Source organism: Marmota flaviventris, chromosome 2 (assembly GCF_047511675.1).
Source record: "Marmota flaviventris isolate mMarFla1 chromosome 2, mMarFla1.hap1, whole genome shotgun sequence".
NCBI lineage: Eukaryota > Metazoa > Chordata > Mammalia > Rodentia > Sciuridae > Marmota > Marmota flaviventris.
The window spans coordinates 58,300,619-58,317,859 of NC_092499.1; the positions used below are offsets into that span (position 1 = coordinate 58,300,619).

At 32.5% G+C, this 17,241-nt stretch overlaps 1 protein-coding gene across 1 annotated transcript in view; it reads right to left on the reverse strand.

Moving 5' to 3' along the window:
* The window catches only part of Mdga2 (MAM domain containing glycosylphosphatidylinositol anchor 2), a 759,648-nt gene that overhangs the window by 195,615 nt on the left and 546,792 nt on the right, over nt 1–17,241 (reverse strand). The window contains exon 7 of the mRNA XM_027929596.2: nt 5,184–5,513. Within this exon, the coding sequence (XP_027785397.1) occupies nt 5,184–5,513 (330 nt within the window). The remainder of the gene's footprint in view (nt 1–5,183; nt 5,514–17,241) is intronic.

The following is a 17,241-nucleotide window of genomic DNA, read 5'->3' on the forward strand; positions in this document are numbered from 1 at the left end:
TATTTCTCCTTAAAATATTCAAAATATTCTATACTATTTGAATAGTTGATGTTAAAGAAAATAAGGAGTGGGACAATAGCTCCACATTGCACAGTCCCCACTGATGCTAATTGATGGTCAGTTATCAAAATAAGAATAATGCAAAGCCATAAGATTTGATGTGGACAACTTACCATTTTGCAAACTTATTTTAGGGTGAGAATAACATCTTTATAAAAGATTGCTCCTTTTGCAATTTTTCTTTTATTATTTGAACTATCTGATCTGTATGAAAGTGTGAAATCTATTCAAACACAGATTACAGATAAGCCACTGCAGATTGTTGCATTTACCTCTCCTTTGTGGAAAATCTGCATTGATCACTGACCAATGCAGGACTAATACAGATCATCATAAGAAATAATTCCAATGAACATTTAAAAATTCTTGAAAGCATTTGAAGGTTTGATAGAAAAACCTGTCAAATTTTTAATAAAAACACATTTAAGGAACAATATCTATTTTCAAATAAACAATGTAAACCATGAAATATTCTTTTTTGGTAAACTCATATCGCTAAATATGAATATATATAACACAGGCTAACATTAACATCATTCTTCAGTAAAAGCAAAAATGAAAAAAATTGTATATCTCTATGATTATGCTTAGTCCAAAATTTCCTAAAGTCTATGCACTTACTCAAAGAAATACATATCCTCAATGACAATATTACTGAGTATTTACTAAGCACAATAGCTTCTCAAGGCTTTAACACTAATATAGTAAATATATCTGCTAAACCACCTTCAGTTCCATTCCTAGTGCTAAAGGTAAAGCAGAAATCTATAAGCGAGGCTATAGAAGAGACAATCCACTGTTTTTTGGTGGACAGTGTTCCTTCTGAAACTGTACTCAAACACTGTGCTCTTCCTGCTCCATATCAAGGACAGATACAACATCGTTTTCAATAAACATAAGAGTTAACTGAGAAAAAGGAATTTTCAAGACTTATTAAAGAATAAATTTATATATGAAACCAATTCTGCTGAAAGCCAGTGTGTAAAGTGGCCAATTAGACAAGAGGAAGCTGACTCTTTAATCAGGAAACTGTAAAGTTCAGAGTCTGTATCATATTTTATAAAACTGTGTTTTTTTCAGTATGCCTTTTTGGGCATTCAAGAACTTTTAAAAATATATAGACACTCCTGGGTGTACAGAAGCCTCCTCCGATCAAAGCATTGCCAGGGCTTCACATGCTAGTCTTACACTCACCCCTTCCTCTTACAGAAACCAACATGTTCCTCACTATATTCACCCTGTAGAACTGTAGTTTTAATCAGCAGTATATCATGAGTTACCTTTCCTCTTTAAATGAAAAAGGGGAAAAAATCCAGTTAAGTAGATTTAATCTGTTTTTTTTTTTCCTTTTGCCCTCCTGCTCATTATCAATTCTTATTCATTCTGAACTGTGTTATCAAGTCATGTGTTATCAAGAACTTTCATTTCATAAATGTGAATGCTTGCACAGACACTTGTTAACTACTATAATTATAGTAACTAGACAGGTAGTCAGTAGCAAAGCTACAATTTTGAACTCATTTTTTAAGTTGATCATCATCGTGCTCTTAATGCTTAAGTTTTAGACTCTTGTTAAATCCTCTAAATCTTGCTCCGCTTCTTGCTGTATAAAATGTCTGTGTACTCTAACATGGGACGAAAAAAAATCCTAAAATCTATATTGAGTCTTCTGCTATATTTGCCCACCAGCTGTCTCACCCTGGGAGTTCCACAGATAACCAGTCTGACTGCGTAGATGTTCAAGGCATGATGCACATGCTTCTGAGTTTACTATAAACTTGCACGTTTGTTGAGTCGTGCAAAGGAAAACGTGAAAGCTAATCTAATGAGCAACTAAGGACTTTACTATGGGACAGTACTACATTTTGCAGCAAATCCTCCAAAATTTTACATTTATAGAATGAATAACAAATAAGTAATGATAATTTATGGATCTGAATTTAACTGTTACAAACATTTTATTCTAAGATTTACCAGCATTTTTCAGTAAGTATGTGAAGGAATTTTATTTTACAAAAATGAATTATTATAATTGTTTAAAATTAATTATTTAATTTTGATATGTTTAGAGCAATTATTATACTGTGGTTTTCCCTTTACCGGCAGTCTAGCCACGTACTATATATTTTTAGTAATGAACATTACAAAATTAGAACAAATCAATATAATTTATGGTAATATTAATTAATAACCTAAAATAGATGCAAGAAATAAGTACTTTAATATTCCTGGAACTTTCTACATCCTACATATTTTGTCCAACATATCTTCCATGGTCAGTTCACAATGCTGCTTCTATCAGGATTTAACTCAGATGTAATTTCTCTGAAATTTTCCTACATCTACATTGGCAAAAGCATTCAACATACCTATGGATGTTGAAACAAACTTAAAGCACACTATCCATTTGCTACATATAACCTCTAGTTTCCATATAATCTGTTTTGACAACTCAGATTAAAACTGCCTAAGGGCAAGGCACATTTTTACTATCACCATAGAATACAAAGCTGGGTGCATAGAAATAACTCAGAAAGGAATCTGAAAGAAACAATCTTAGATTGACAAAACAACAACTTCTCCTACTAAAGATGACTTGTATGATTATAGAAACAGGAGGGAAAAGTCTATAATATTGAACTAATGTGAAAATGATACAAAATCCATGAATATATAAAGTTATTGTTATTCAATCAAATGCATCAGCAAACTCCAAAATGCATGTAGCATCCCCACAGTTTAACATTAAATCACAGTCTTTTGAAAATATTTGTGACGATTTAAACCAGGATTTACATTTCTGGGATACTTTATATTTCTGTTTTAAAAGACATCTAAAATATATGTTGAAATGTGGTCTGGGATTAAAATAAAAAATTTCAACATTAGGCAGAAATGCTTCGTGGTAGCACATCCTCATCTTTCATATGTCTCTTAAGACATGGTAACTTCTGAGATTCAATATAAGAATTTTTATGAAAAATGAAAAGGCTTAAAAATATTAAGAGCTGGCATGTGTCTGAGCACCTGTAATCCCAGCTACTCAGCAGGCTGAGTAAGAGGAGCACAAATTCATGGCCAGCCTAGACAAATTAGGGAGACCCTGTCTCAAAAAGTAAAAAGGGCTAGGATGCAGCTCAATATGCATGGTAGGTAGGGAGACTCATGGGGTAGTGTTTGGCAGAAGACTCAATGTATTTCTTTTATCTACAGTATTGTAACCTTTGTTTACCAGGCAAACTAGCAATAGTGAAGACAATTTGATTATATAACTAATCTCTTTTTAATAAGAGGCACTTTCCTGAGTAAAACTTGCTCTTTGGTAATATTGAATTTTCCTTTTAGGGATTTTGGAAATTTCAAGAATCACTGTCAGTCCTTCTTTCTACTTTGTCACTTAAAATACACAGTTTCAAATAGACAATATAACTAATGTGTTTAAAAGTGAATATACGGGTTCATTCTAGGAGTAAGTTTGTAATGTTCCTTTTTTTTTATTTTTTTTCCTGTTTGTTTTTCTCTGTTTCCTCTCTTTTCTGTGATTCCCTTGTGTTTAACAGTATGTGAAACAGGGTCTAATCACATGAGTCCTTTTAGATAGAAGCCCTGATTCTTTGGATACAACTTTTATGTCACTGCTTCTGAAAAAGAAATAGGCAAACAAAAGCAGACAAGCAACCAAAAAACCAAAGTGATTCCTATAATTATGTATTAAATTCTGGAAAAGTACCCTTCAAGAAATAAGGACAACTGATCCTGGATGTACTATTCTTCTGTCTTGTTCTTTTCCTTATAGGAAAGATCTCACATCACTGTCACTTGGTGCAGTGTCACCTCACACACTAATTAAGGTAATTGGTTTGTATTTGCTGATTGAGCACATGAATCAATAACTGGGCATATTGACACATTTCCACAAAATATCCTAAATGAATTTGTCTGAAAATGTTGGCACCTATATCTAAAGATCAGTTAGATAAAAAAAAACCTTTTTTTTTAATAGAAAAGGAATAATGTCCAAATACACATACTTTTTGTCATCCAACTTTCCTTGTACATTAATTTCAGTGGATAAAAATTATTCTTTAGAAAGCAGAACTGTGAAAAGTAAGCACATTTTGTCACCCTGAAGTATGGACCTATGTTCCTTAGGAGTAAAATCAATTCAGTGTGTATTGTGATTTGGAGCCACGAGAAAGCATAGTGCTACAGGTGAATAATAACACACAAGAGTCAAATGCTGCCTGACTGGAAACCAAGAGCCAACTGTTAAGCATTCATCAACACAGTGCATGCCACTACAATAGCGCTCTATGTTTGCCACACACAGTATTTACTTAGTGCTATATAAGAATCTTCCATTGAAATTTCATCTGATAACGGGCTTTAAAACACATTCAAAGCTCACCTGAAGTGTCCTCCCATATCAACCAGCTGTGATTTTACTCATCTACAGATCCACATTTAATTTAGAGAAAAATTAATAATCTATTTTCATTTTTAAATTTAAAAGAAGGAATTTCACTTCAATATATTTTTAGTTTTAACTAATTTCATTGAGAACAGATTCTGCGAAGAGATTCTCCAAAATGTCACATCCAACTGCAACTTTAACACATTAATCACTTTTTTTGTTAGTAGAAGAGAAATTTCTTACTTACCTTTTACTTAAATTTCTTACATACTTTTACTTAAAATTACTTTTAATTAATATATCTCTCAGGATTTGGATTTAGAACTAAATAATTTCTGTTAAAATTTGTGCAAATTGTCTCAACTCTCTAGTTATTTGTTTTTTAATTTATAAATATAATTTTTAAGTCTACACAGGGTTCATTGTTAATGAGAGCATGATATTATTTAGCCCAGAAACCTGTATCTATCTTTGTCAATGCTATTAATTTTATTTGCATGATTTCTGCAAAATCATACATAAATCCATATAGAAGTAACATATCTCACAATCTGATATTTATTGGACATTCAAAACAATAGGATTTTTATATTAGGAAATTTAAAAAAATACAAATGTCCTTAGCTTGACTAAAGACTATTTTGTCTGCCAAATTTAAAGAAATTATTCTAAACATGAGCACTATTTGCATCATAAATATATTTCTTACCTGTGCTGCTGGATATATTGACATCAATACTGATATCAGATATTCCTCCTCCTTTCAGAGAGGCTACACATGTGTATGTCCCAAAATCCGTGAATTTTAAATCAATGATATCCAAGTTTGTTGTTCCAGGGGAGATGTCGGGGTCAGTCTGTGTAATAACCATCCGCTCAGAACTTCTTAATGGGCGACCATTTTTAAACCAACTAAATGTCAACTCCTCAGAAGGAACAGCTTCTACTTGGCAAGATATTTTCACCTCTCGCCCAATCTGGATGTTGTCATCCTTGTGATAAGGATCTGGGGTGATCCAAAATCGTCCTTTTTTTAATGCTAAAACATAAAAATTCCATGAGGAGTTAGTGGTATTTTCATAACCTTAGGGATTATTAATTCAGTTTAGGTAATTATTCCTGGGCTGAAATGATGTAAATCAAAACAATATAAAATGTGCATAAGGCTTCTCTAGGTTTCTAAATATTGTGGTAAACCTGAGTTAGGTAATTCAGCAATAATCTAAAACAATAAGCCATTTTAAAAACTATAAACACTTGTTTTTATAAATCAGATAATGTTTTCCTGTGATACAAAAGTACACTTTAAGTCTATGTGCAATTAAATTTCAATATACTATGCTACTATTATATTTTTGCAATTGAATTTTGAACAAATGATGAACTTTGTTTACATAAAGACAGTATATTAAAGTTAAAAGTAATAACATGGATCATTTAGTCTAATACCATTTCTATGCCATTTTTAATTATTCCATAATTTTCTAAACAACTCAAATATTGTACAACTGTCATATTAAAGAAAATTCTTCTAAGGTTGTATCTTATAATGACCAAAACAAGTTAAGAATTGAGTTGTTTCGTATTTATGAAGCATTCTCAGATGTAGAAATAACGTGAACTAAAAAAGAAAATGAAAAGAAGGAAAAACTGGAAAAAATTTCAAAGCATCTTCTATGAACTGCTTTATTCTGCCCTAATGGATGTTTCTAGTTAAAACTGTTTGCTAGATCTCTCCTACAGATGACCAAATGGACCTCTCTGGCAGATGATTTGGAATACCTTCCAAGTTTGAATCCTAAAAGTGGTGTTTTCTGGGTCTCAGGTCACTGCTGAGTTGACACTATGATCAGTAGTAATGACTGTTAGAGAGCTGCATCTATAGGCTTCTTCAGGCCTGAACTTTGAATGACATGGCAGGACTCAATATGGAATAGAGTTTGCTTCATTTTATGAATGATTCTTTTATACCCACATTTTCATTTTTTTCCAACATCTTCTTCAGTCTCCTTTGACATCATTATTCTCATATGATGAAATATAGCATATGTAGTGAAACACAATTATCAGAATAAAATATTGATAAATCATTTTTACCATTAAAGTTACAACATAATGATACTGTGAAAAAAGACATGAATTCAATAGATCTGGAGATAACAGAGGCCTTCTAACTGCAATTGGGGACAAACTCTCTTTAATTTAAGCAGATTTTCCTCAGTCTGAGAAAGGTCAAAGAACACCATAGAATTCTATAGACATGAGAAGAATGAACTGGAAATGAAGACATTTTCAAATCTTAAAAAAAAAATGTTGATTATAAATTTCTTTACTCTATAGTCTCAAATATTTTTATCTGTTTGCTTGTTTGTATCTTAGCATATGAGGAGAGATAAATGAATATCAAATTTAACATTTCTATTATTTTATTCAAGACATATTTAAGGAAGTGCTTCTCGGGACTAGTCACTCAATGAGGCCCTGATTTGTGAGATGAGAAACAAACAAAGAAAAAAACATGGTCCATGGTCATAGATTATGGCTCCATTTATTTACCAAATGCTTGTGATGCTTGTATGTAAATGTAAGAAATGTTTTATATGCTTAAAGAAGTCTGAATTACAGAAAAGAACACCCAAAATTATTGTTTAGAAAATGTCTAAGCTTCAGTCTTAATGAAAACACCAGGATATGAACATTTTAATACTGTTTACATTTTTCCATAATAAAAAATTCAACTTTTGAATCTTATTTATCCCTAAGAAGGTTACTATAGGACAAAATCAGGATAAACTGTGGTTTCTATTACTTAGAGTCAAGTACTTATATATTCATAGGCACTGAAGTACAACTTCACAATGTATTCAGAAAGGGAAATGTGATAAAAACATTCATGATAAATAATATTGTGCACATACAACTCAATGGACTCACAGTTCTAAAGCGTATAAGAGCACAGAATATCCTTTAAAAAAAGATCTAAAACAATATTGTATCAAGAGCATTTACTTTTGTCAGTATCATAATACTTGCATGAGGATTTCTTTTCTAAGAATGTTCCTTATTCAGTTTCTGAAGAGAAAAGATAAACCTAAAAAGAATTTTTAAAGTTTTTGGATTTTACATATTATCTTACTAGTAACTTCATATTAATATTAGGGTACCATGAGGGTACTTAGAATAATTTACATTACAGAGTTTATGTTGGTGGCAGATAAAAACACACATCAGAAAGCTTGAATGCTTGTGTGATTAACATTTACTTACTATGCAGTCATTATTTTGTAGTTCTGTGCTGTGCATAGTGAACATATTAAAGTGATACTGACACTGAAAGAATTATAAATTAATCAACCAAATTAGATTTATACTGCTAAACAACTCAACTGCTGATAAAAAATGTGAAATGAATATATATCCATGGCAAGTATTACCTATTCTTTTATTCCTGGAAAACAATTCATAAGACAAAATATTTAAGAAAAGATATTTATTATAGTTTAGATATGAGGTGTCTCCATAAAGCTCATGGGTGAGAAAATGCATGAAAATTTTAAAGTAAAATGATTGGTTGGGTAAGTCTTAATCAGTGCATTAATCCACTTACATGGGTTAACCTGGATAACTGTAGGCAGGTAGGTTGTGACTGGAGGAGTTGGGTCACTGGGGGTGGGGGTGTACCCTTGGGGTATATATTTTGTTTTTGTGAGCAGAGTATACTTGCAGGCGGGTCTGCGCGCCATTCTCTCTCTCTCTCTCTCTCTCTCTCTCTCTCTCTCTCTCTCTCTCTCTCTCTCTCTCTCTCTCTCTTTTTCCTGGTGTCATGTCCTGAGCTGCTTTCCTCTGCTACACCATTCCCCCAAGATGTTCTTCTTCACCTCTATTCCAAAGCAATTAAGTCAGCCATCTATAGACTGAGACCTCTGAAACCATAAAACCCAAATAAACTTTTCCATTTCTAAAATTGTTCTTGTCAGGCCTTTTGGTTGTAGCAATGAAAAGGCTGAATAAAACATTATTACTGATTATAAAGCTACAGTCAATAAATAAGAATAAAAATGTTTGAGAGAAGAAAATATAATCAAGTGTACTTTAACAAACTAAAAAGAAACTTTATTGATAAGTATATTTGATCTCTGTATCAGACAATTCTAAGATTTGGCATAAGCCATTCATGCTAGTTTTTCAACTGACACTGATTCTAAAGAGAAAAGCAGGGTAACTCAATCTGCTAACTGAGCTCAATTTAAGGAATATCAGAACAAGGGGTGTGAGTAATTTGACCAGAGAGTCATTTTTCTATGTTGGTTTTGTTATTCCTGTAACAACATAACTAGGAATGAAATGGTCTAAGGAAAATAAAATTCTGTGTGTGGATGACATCTGTAGAAATAGAGGACAATGAAATTTATTTAGTCTTTTCACTGACTTTGCTCAGAAAACCAAGAACATAGCTCTGTAAACCAGACATTAGTACATGAGAACTTGCAACCTAATTTTAGTTTTTCATTTCTATGCTATGTGGTCCAAGATGAACTATCTAATTCTTATGGGTCAAGTGTGTCATTTTTAAAAATAGGAGGTGATAGTATTAGGCCCCCTCGGAGACCCACTGTGAGAAATAGCTTATTAACAATTGTGTTTGAGCTTTGAAAATATAAAGTGTTTAATATAGTTAATCAGCTGGGAAGCAGGTTCCTTCATTTATAATTAAACACTCTCTTTTTCAGTGAACAATTTATAGTAGTTCATGCAATGTTAATTTAAAGTCACTTTCTGCTACCAGTTACGATTTCAGACTCTTAAAATCAATCTGTGATTAGTGTTGAAGTATAACTGGGGTCCAATAGACTCAAAGAGACTATAGAACTAAAGACATTCTTTGGAAAAAGAGAGGAGAAATCCCTTTCCCCAAATGCAATTTCTTAGCTTGAATATTGAAAATCCCCTAACACCAGCCTGAGAGAACATTAGATTTGGTTTAATGTATCATAAATTGTGATGGATGAACCTCAGAAGGTACTTGTTTAGTCTGGCAATGCATGTAAAAGATTGGCATGAAGCTAAGCCTCTGTTCTGAATAATCAGGTAGGAAACATTGCAGTATAGCCACAGTCTCCCTTTTTTATATTTTGAGAATTGAGTGCAAACTTGGCTCACATTCATTTCTGACAGGTTACTTGTAAGAACATTCTAAATGCACTTACTGAGGTCTCTCAAATTTGAGATATATAAAGATGCTCTGTGAATGGAATTAAAACATACATGGATACAAAGGCCATTCACTGTAAAATCTGAGTAGGGTTTGCTGCTGATGTTTCCCTAAAGTAAGAAGTAGATTTGTGCCTATGAATGTTGATGGCTATAGGGAAGACTTACATTATTTAAAACTAGATTTGTGTTGTGAACTTAGGCTAGAGAGGCAGCACAGGCACTGGAGAAGGTTGGACTTGTGGTTTCCTCAAGTAGGAGGTGGTAAGAATATATGTTGACTGTAGATGTAGCCTTAAAATTATAAAATACATTACTTTTTTCATTAAACTATTCCATAAACAATATATAGACTTCAACAGGAAAATAAAATCATTTTAGATAGAATAAAAAAAATGAAAAATGTGTTTTCAATTTTAGTGAAAAAGCATCTCTTTTGGAAGTATGATTTATTAGGTTTCAGTTTTTGGACTTCTGCTAAGAATCTGTTTTAGAAGAATTAGACAAAGTGACCATGGATTACCATTCCAAGTTTATAAATGAATAAAAAGACTATTGGTCTCTCTCTATATATTCATTTCTTTTTTCTTTCTTTCTTTCAAATACAAATTGATTTCCTGTTCATTTATCCTCAGATAAAAAAAAATAAAATATTTGTGTGAGAAATAAAGTGTTTTCCAGTAACACCAGATGCCATTTGAATGAACAGTTTGAAACAGACTATATCAGCAAAGCAATCTAAAAGATAGTAAACATGAGTATATAGAACCTGTCCCATCATGATTAGGCACCTATCTCCTTATGGGGACTTAACAGGTGGGGAGTGGGGCCACATTTTACTCTTCTTTATGGTCCCCACATCCTAAATATGTTTCTTGTTATAATTTGTGCCCAATAATTTTCCTTTAATTAATATTGACATTCCAAAGTATTAAATTTACAGATGCCAATTGTTTCCAATCAGTCTGATATGTCCATTTGTCTTTGATTTTGTTTCATATTCTCATTTGCCGAGATGCACTGGGCGAAACAGGATATGAAGAGAGAAGATATGATGTCTTCTAGAATTCAGAGGATTTGTTGTGGGAGCAGAATGATATTTTTGAACAACCAGTATTAGAGACATATATGAGAATGCAGATTCCGTACAGAATACAGGAGGTCTCACTGCAGTGCAATAACCAATATAATGCTCCAGGGGTATTACCTATCAACATTCTGTTTTGTAAATAAGATTTCATTTCAGGCCAAATTGCTTCTTTACATACTTGTGGGCTCAGTTGATAATCATTTCTGATGAAAGATGGAAGAAGAAGGGGAAAGTTGGCCTCTAGCACATGTAAACCATCCAAAAAGTATTTGCTAAGATAGTTCAGAAATAGGTGAATAAGGGTGCTGTTAAAGCAAAGCAGAACAGATAAAGTTTGGGAGTTGATTATATGAGTAACATATTGTTTTTGTCCAGAACTTTTCAGAGCATTGAATATGAGGACATACACACTGCCACATTTCTAAACAGGCTACTTGTATTCATTACAGAACCCTTTATTTGTGGAATATCTTAACCCAAGAGAAACTATCAATTGAAAAGTACCAATGAAAAGACTTTACAGTTGGGTTGTATTATTGCTGATGTAGGTACTTCCATTTAAAAGCACCACAGAAAAATCAACACTGCAGTAGAAATAAAATTCACAATTTAAAAAGGCCAAGTGGAAGGGGAATATTTTGAGTTTTTAAATTAAAAAGTATACAAAGGTATGTGAAGCTCAAAAACATTTCAGAGTTATTTAATAAGCCTATCTGCACTGAAGGCAGCATGCTTCTTTCCTCTCAACCTACCTGAAATTTTTTTTAACAATTAATTTATCAGTTTGATCCTATTTTTGAAATGGACATTTTGAAACATGCAAACAGTATTAAGAAGAAACTCAATGCGTTGGCTTACGTACAATTTTAAACATTGATATCATCTGTTTAGACAATTGATCTTAATTTTTTGAAATAATAATCTACATCATATGTTTTAAAAAGTATGAAGTGTTATTATAAAAAGTAAAAACATATTAAAGATTCCAGCAGATGGGTAAAAGTAAGGATTTTTTGTTGTTATGTTGTTCTTGTATAAAATTAATTATTCTTATACCCACTTCCCTTTATCTAACACTACAATGGCCTATCTATGGCCTGAATAGAAGCTCATTAACAAAGAAGAATAACATCAACAAAAACACTTTACCCCCTTTCTTAGAAGAGCTTTAGCACAGCATCTCTGATAATTTCAATGTAAAAACAGATACTGAAAAGAAGTTGGGTTTGTATTTAATTATAAAGCATTAATTTATTTTGTGAATTTACTGAAAGCTAATTATAGCAGTTAATCATTCAAACAGTTTAAGAAAAGCACGGTTGAATTTTAATGTTCTTTTGAATGTCCTGAAGAGAACAACCGTAGGTAAGTATCAGGGGCAGGAACTTAAGAAAAAAGATATTTTTGATGGGCGTAAATTATGCTTTTTGGAGTAAGCTCTTCCTTGAAGGGAAAAGAAGTGAATTAAATTAATAATAGTAATATCATCATTATTTTGCCATTCCTACCATGTCCCCACAATCTTAAGAGAAAACATACGTTGTTCATAAATTACCAAAATTTTCACTTAGGTGCCATAAATAAAATGAATGTTTCACAGTATGGCTACCATCACAGACTGATGTCTTAATACCAGTTATTTGATTAGGCGACTATTAATCAGCACAATTTTCAGGCCATATGATATTCAAAATTAATGAGTATTTTGAGTTCATATTCCTATCAAGCTAAAAATACCCTTTCACTACCAGAATTAGAATTTATCCAGGGAAAATTATACAATTCTATTAGTTGTCAAAAATGATATAATTCTATTAAATAAACTGCAGCTTAGAAAGACTGGTGCTAAATATGATTTCTTTAAAATATTTTTTAAAATAATATATCCTTAATATTTACGGAATTGATCATATAGCATTGGAAAGTAGGTGAAAATAATGAGACTGACTCAAACTAAAAATCTTCCATTAGATAAATACAAATTAATTTTCTGTTCCTTTATCCTCAGCTACAGAGAATTAAAAAAAATTGTAAGACAGATGAATTCTTGCTTTTCTTCCTTTCTGTTTCAAGAGCTGTGGACTTCTTCTTTCCTAAATGATTCATTCCATCTGCCAACCTTTCTCACTACCCTGATGTCCTACTTTCTTTCAGTTATCCATTTCTTTTGAAATTTCAGTGTGTTTTGTCTTCCATATGTCATTCCCTCACAGTGAAACATGTTTAGGTGACACTTGAACTTAATTTCTCTCTACTCTGTTAACTCTCACAATACCTGGGACCCATTTTTTGGGTAACAGGGTGGGGCGCCACCTGGCTCCACTCTTCTGTCAGCCCTGCCCCACTTGAATACTGTGCATGGTGCTACTCTGGCAGCAAGGGCTTATGGGTTTGAAAAGATCTCTTGACCAATTAACCCAATGATATTTTCTAGTTCTTATGCATTTTTATATCATTTACATTTTGTACTTCACATCAATTTACATTATTGGCTATGTCCTCCTTGAAAATCTCTTATACTGCTTTCTGTAACTAGTAAGTTATGAAATAATATTTCATAAAACAAATGCATGGATTGTTCTCCTTTGCATCACAATTATCATGGCATTCTTCTTATCTCATTCAAGTTCTCAAACAGCAATTGAAGTCAGGCTTGTAGAGAACACAGAATTTGTTTAAAATTTTTTTGATCTAATTACAGACCACTGGATTTTTCACTAACTTTTTACCTTACATTTTGCTGCCCAGGAACATGAAATTGTTTGTTTCTTGAGAAGAAAAATGTAACATCGTACCAATGCATATTTCAATATAAAGGAAGAATATGCATATATCATTTAAATATATCCTGTCATTTAACTCTAAAGAGCAAGGACAATAATACAGGTATATTAAATAACTAAATGTAAAATATCTGTATTCACTAGAATTTATGTACATTGTCTTATCCCATTTGGTGAGAAGATGAAGAGTCATTCAGAGACTATCTACACAGTCCCCACAGCCTTCTTTCTGACCAAAAGATCTGAATCTTCCTCTTCTTAGAAATTTAGAGAAACTATACATTTTTCTCTGTTTCTTTGAAATTTAAATCATCTACAAATCAAAAATGTCTTTCCTAAGGACCTAGGAGGCATCTCCGAAATGTAGTCATCCAGTTCTGAGTTAATGCTCCTGTCTCCCAGTCTTTCTGGTGGGTAGGAGACTAACTTTGAAAGTGAAGAAAGACAATAAGACAGATGCCTTAACCAAATCAAGCAATATCCCTCTCTCCTTTTCCATTAGTTCCTTCATCCATTTAAAAATCCTTTGTTTTTATTTCATTGAGTTGAGTTTAATCACTCTTCTCAGTTGCAAAGGTTCAGCCTTTCTTGCTTAAACAAGTGTAATTGTTTAAAGTCCAGTGTAATTTTGCTTTTACACTATGAGATTTAGTCTTCTGCATTACTGAAATAGATGAACCAGTCTAGAAATTCAATAAGACAAAGTTTCAAATACTTAATGAAACCTTTATGGTTGAAACACACACACACACACACACACACACACACATTGCTTCAAGATGAAATCTCACATTAGTACAAGAGCATTTAAGAAGTAAAGAGGTTAATTTAATCTCTTTCTAAAGCTTTGCTTCTACAAAGTAATAAACTCTATTTAATTTTTAATGTCCTATTGCTCTAGAGCTTCTGATAATAAACCATAGGAAAAGAATCCCAAATTCCTTGGTTATCAACAAATGGGAGGATTATTAAAATTAAGTGTAAGAAACTCAAAATCAAAATGAACTTAATGTTTAATATACATGCCATAAAAAGAAATGGGTAACATTTTCTTTTTTAAAATATAAACTTCTTGTCCTGTGTCATTAAATCAGATTTTAGAAATAAATATAGCTTTTTTATTTTTTAATAAGAAAATTATGACAAATATGGGAAAGTAAAAATTATGGTGCTATTATAGACTCTACAAATAAAGGAAACACTGATTTCATAATTGAGAATATCTGTGAGTTTAAAATATCTAACTCCTCAAACAACAGTCAAATAATAGTCTTCCTGGTCCAGTCATCTGAGTGGAAATTATATTCTAGACCAGCATAAAGGAGACAGGAAGTGAGAGTATTTTTAACCATATTCTCATGGTGATCATGACAATGAAATTCTCAGGACTAGTCACCAGCTATCCTTTGAGGTAAGCTAATTACAATAATTTCATACAAGGACCAAAGGAATATGATCAGGCTTAATTCAAGAATAAATCCAAAAATAGTGTCTTAGTAAATAAAGTAGACGTGCATACAAGTTTATATTTTATAGAAACAACCCAGAAAAGTTACTGTTGAGGTAGTGTTTGTGGCATCAAGGGGGAGAGGCATGTTTCAAGAAGTATATGTTGAGGGACATATGAAAATGTGTGTGTTAACAGTTAACGAATAGGACGGGCTGGGGTTGTGACTCAGTGGTAGAGTACTTGCCTCACATACATGAGGCCCTGGGTTTAATCCTCTGCACCACATAAAAATAAATAAATAAAACTATTGTGTCCATCTACAACTAAAATAAATAAATAAATAAAAGAGTTAAAGAATATAAGACAAGATTTATAACATGTAAAGAAAAATAAACTAGGACTATACTCTGGCATGAGGTAGATAAGACAGGGAAGTCTGTACGGTACAGAAATAAAAATATACATATATATAACTTTAAAATGAAAACTATGAAAAGGAAGGTCAAGGAAAAACTGTTTCCACAAATGCCCCCATGTTAAGTCAACTTTATATGCTATGTAGTGAGTTGTTGAATATGACAATGTGATGTTAAGACACATTTACCAGACAAAATGACTTTTGTGTTGTTAGAGTTGATCTGAACTCATTGTTAGACAGAATGATTAGATGTTCAGGTCAGTAACCCATTACAGCTATTCCTATTTTTGGAAGTTGAAACTACAGCATCTACAGTTTGGAGCCGTGGTTCTCCAGTTGTGGCCCCTTGTTGAGCAATATTACTTAGTGATGCAATTTCTTGAGTGCTTCCCCAAAACAAATCCTCTCTGCCTATCAGCAAGTATTCTGGGGGATTTTGATTTAATTTTAATTTTGAAATATTATTAAGGAATACCCTCCAATAAGTATCAATAAGAAGATTGTCTCAATTGATCTCACAGAGACTGACATGTAATCCATGTGTGTAGTCAGCACATTGATTATTATCACCAATCATTAACCTCAACAAACTTAATCAACATTGTCAATTATCAGAAAAATGACAAAATTTGTTTATGGGCTATAGATGAAATAGTATTGTGTCAAGGTAAAATTTCCAAATTTTATCTATCTAGCCAAAACCCAAGGAAGGTTTCAAAAAGCATTTATTATTTCTGTATTTCTTCACGAAATGATAGAAAGGTTGAATGGTCAATGTAAACTACTTAAAGCTCACTCTTCTTTAAGAAATTCTAACTCTTAGAGTAATGTACCCACCTTCATTAGAGAGTATCTAATAATAATTAGCATTCTCATAATTTGGATTAATATCCACCAGTGCTACTGAGTGCCAATGGTTTCTTATAGAATCAGTATAGATAACAGTGAAGAGCAAATATTCCTAATTAGACTGCCTGAATTGTAATATGATTTAATCCTTGGCCAGGTGACTAAGAGCTAGAAAGCAAAGCAAAAACTACTAAATAATATAGAAAGCTGTCCCTCTCTTCTTTATTTCCTAGAGTTATTTTTCATTTACCCACTTTACCTTTCTTATCAAAAAATAACATATAAGCCTCTCACTTGTTTTTAACCTCTTCACAATAGATTTGATTCCCAGCAGTGATAGAACCTGTAACAACTGCCAATGAGGACATGTTCCAAGGAGCTCAGGTCAACTTCTCCAACGCATTTGTTATGTACAATTTATCCTGACCTTATTTTGTTTCTAGCTTCCAGACTGATTCTATTTCTACTTTCTTTGACCTGCAACTGGGCTCCTCGGTCCCCTCTCTACTTTCACAACCTGCTTTTATACCCATAGTTTTTGTCTCAGTACAAATGCCATTTTAGTAAAACCCTCTGGTCCTAAGCCTCTGAATTACAGTTGCTTATTTCCAATCACCTTCAATGTCTTTATTTGATGTAGCACTTCGGAGCTTTTGTACCACAATTAAACGTCTTGCTATAACCATTTTTTTCCCTTTCTCTCTCCTCCATCAATAGCCACCTCCTTCCACATGATCTACTTCTTCCCTTTACTACAATTTGCCATTGCTGTTGCATTCATCTGTTGTGGCATTTTCTCCGCAGTGTGTACTCAAGTTCAATCTAGTACACAAATCCAGATCCAATGTCATCCCAATTCATGCAATTAAAAAATATTCCACTGTTCTATGTCTGTCAGACCACCCTCTTCTGCATAATTGTTTTCCAAAATATTTTGTATTCTCTGGACTCTCAAACTTCCTGAAA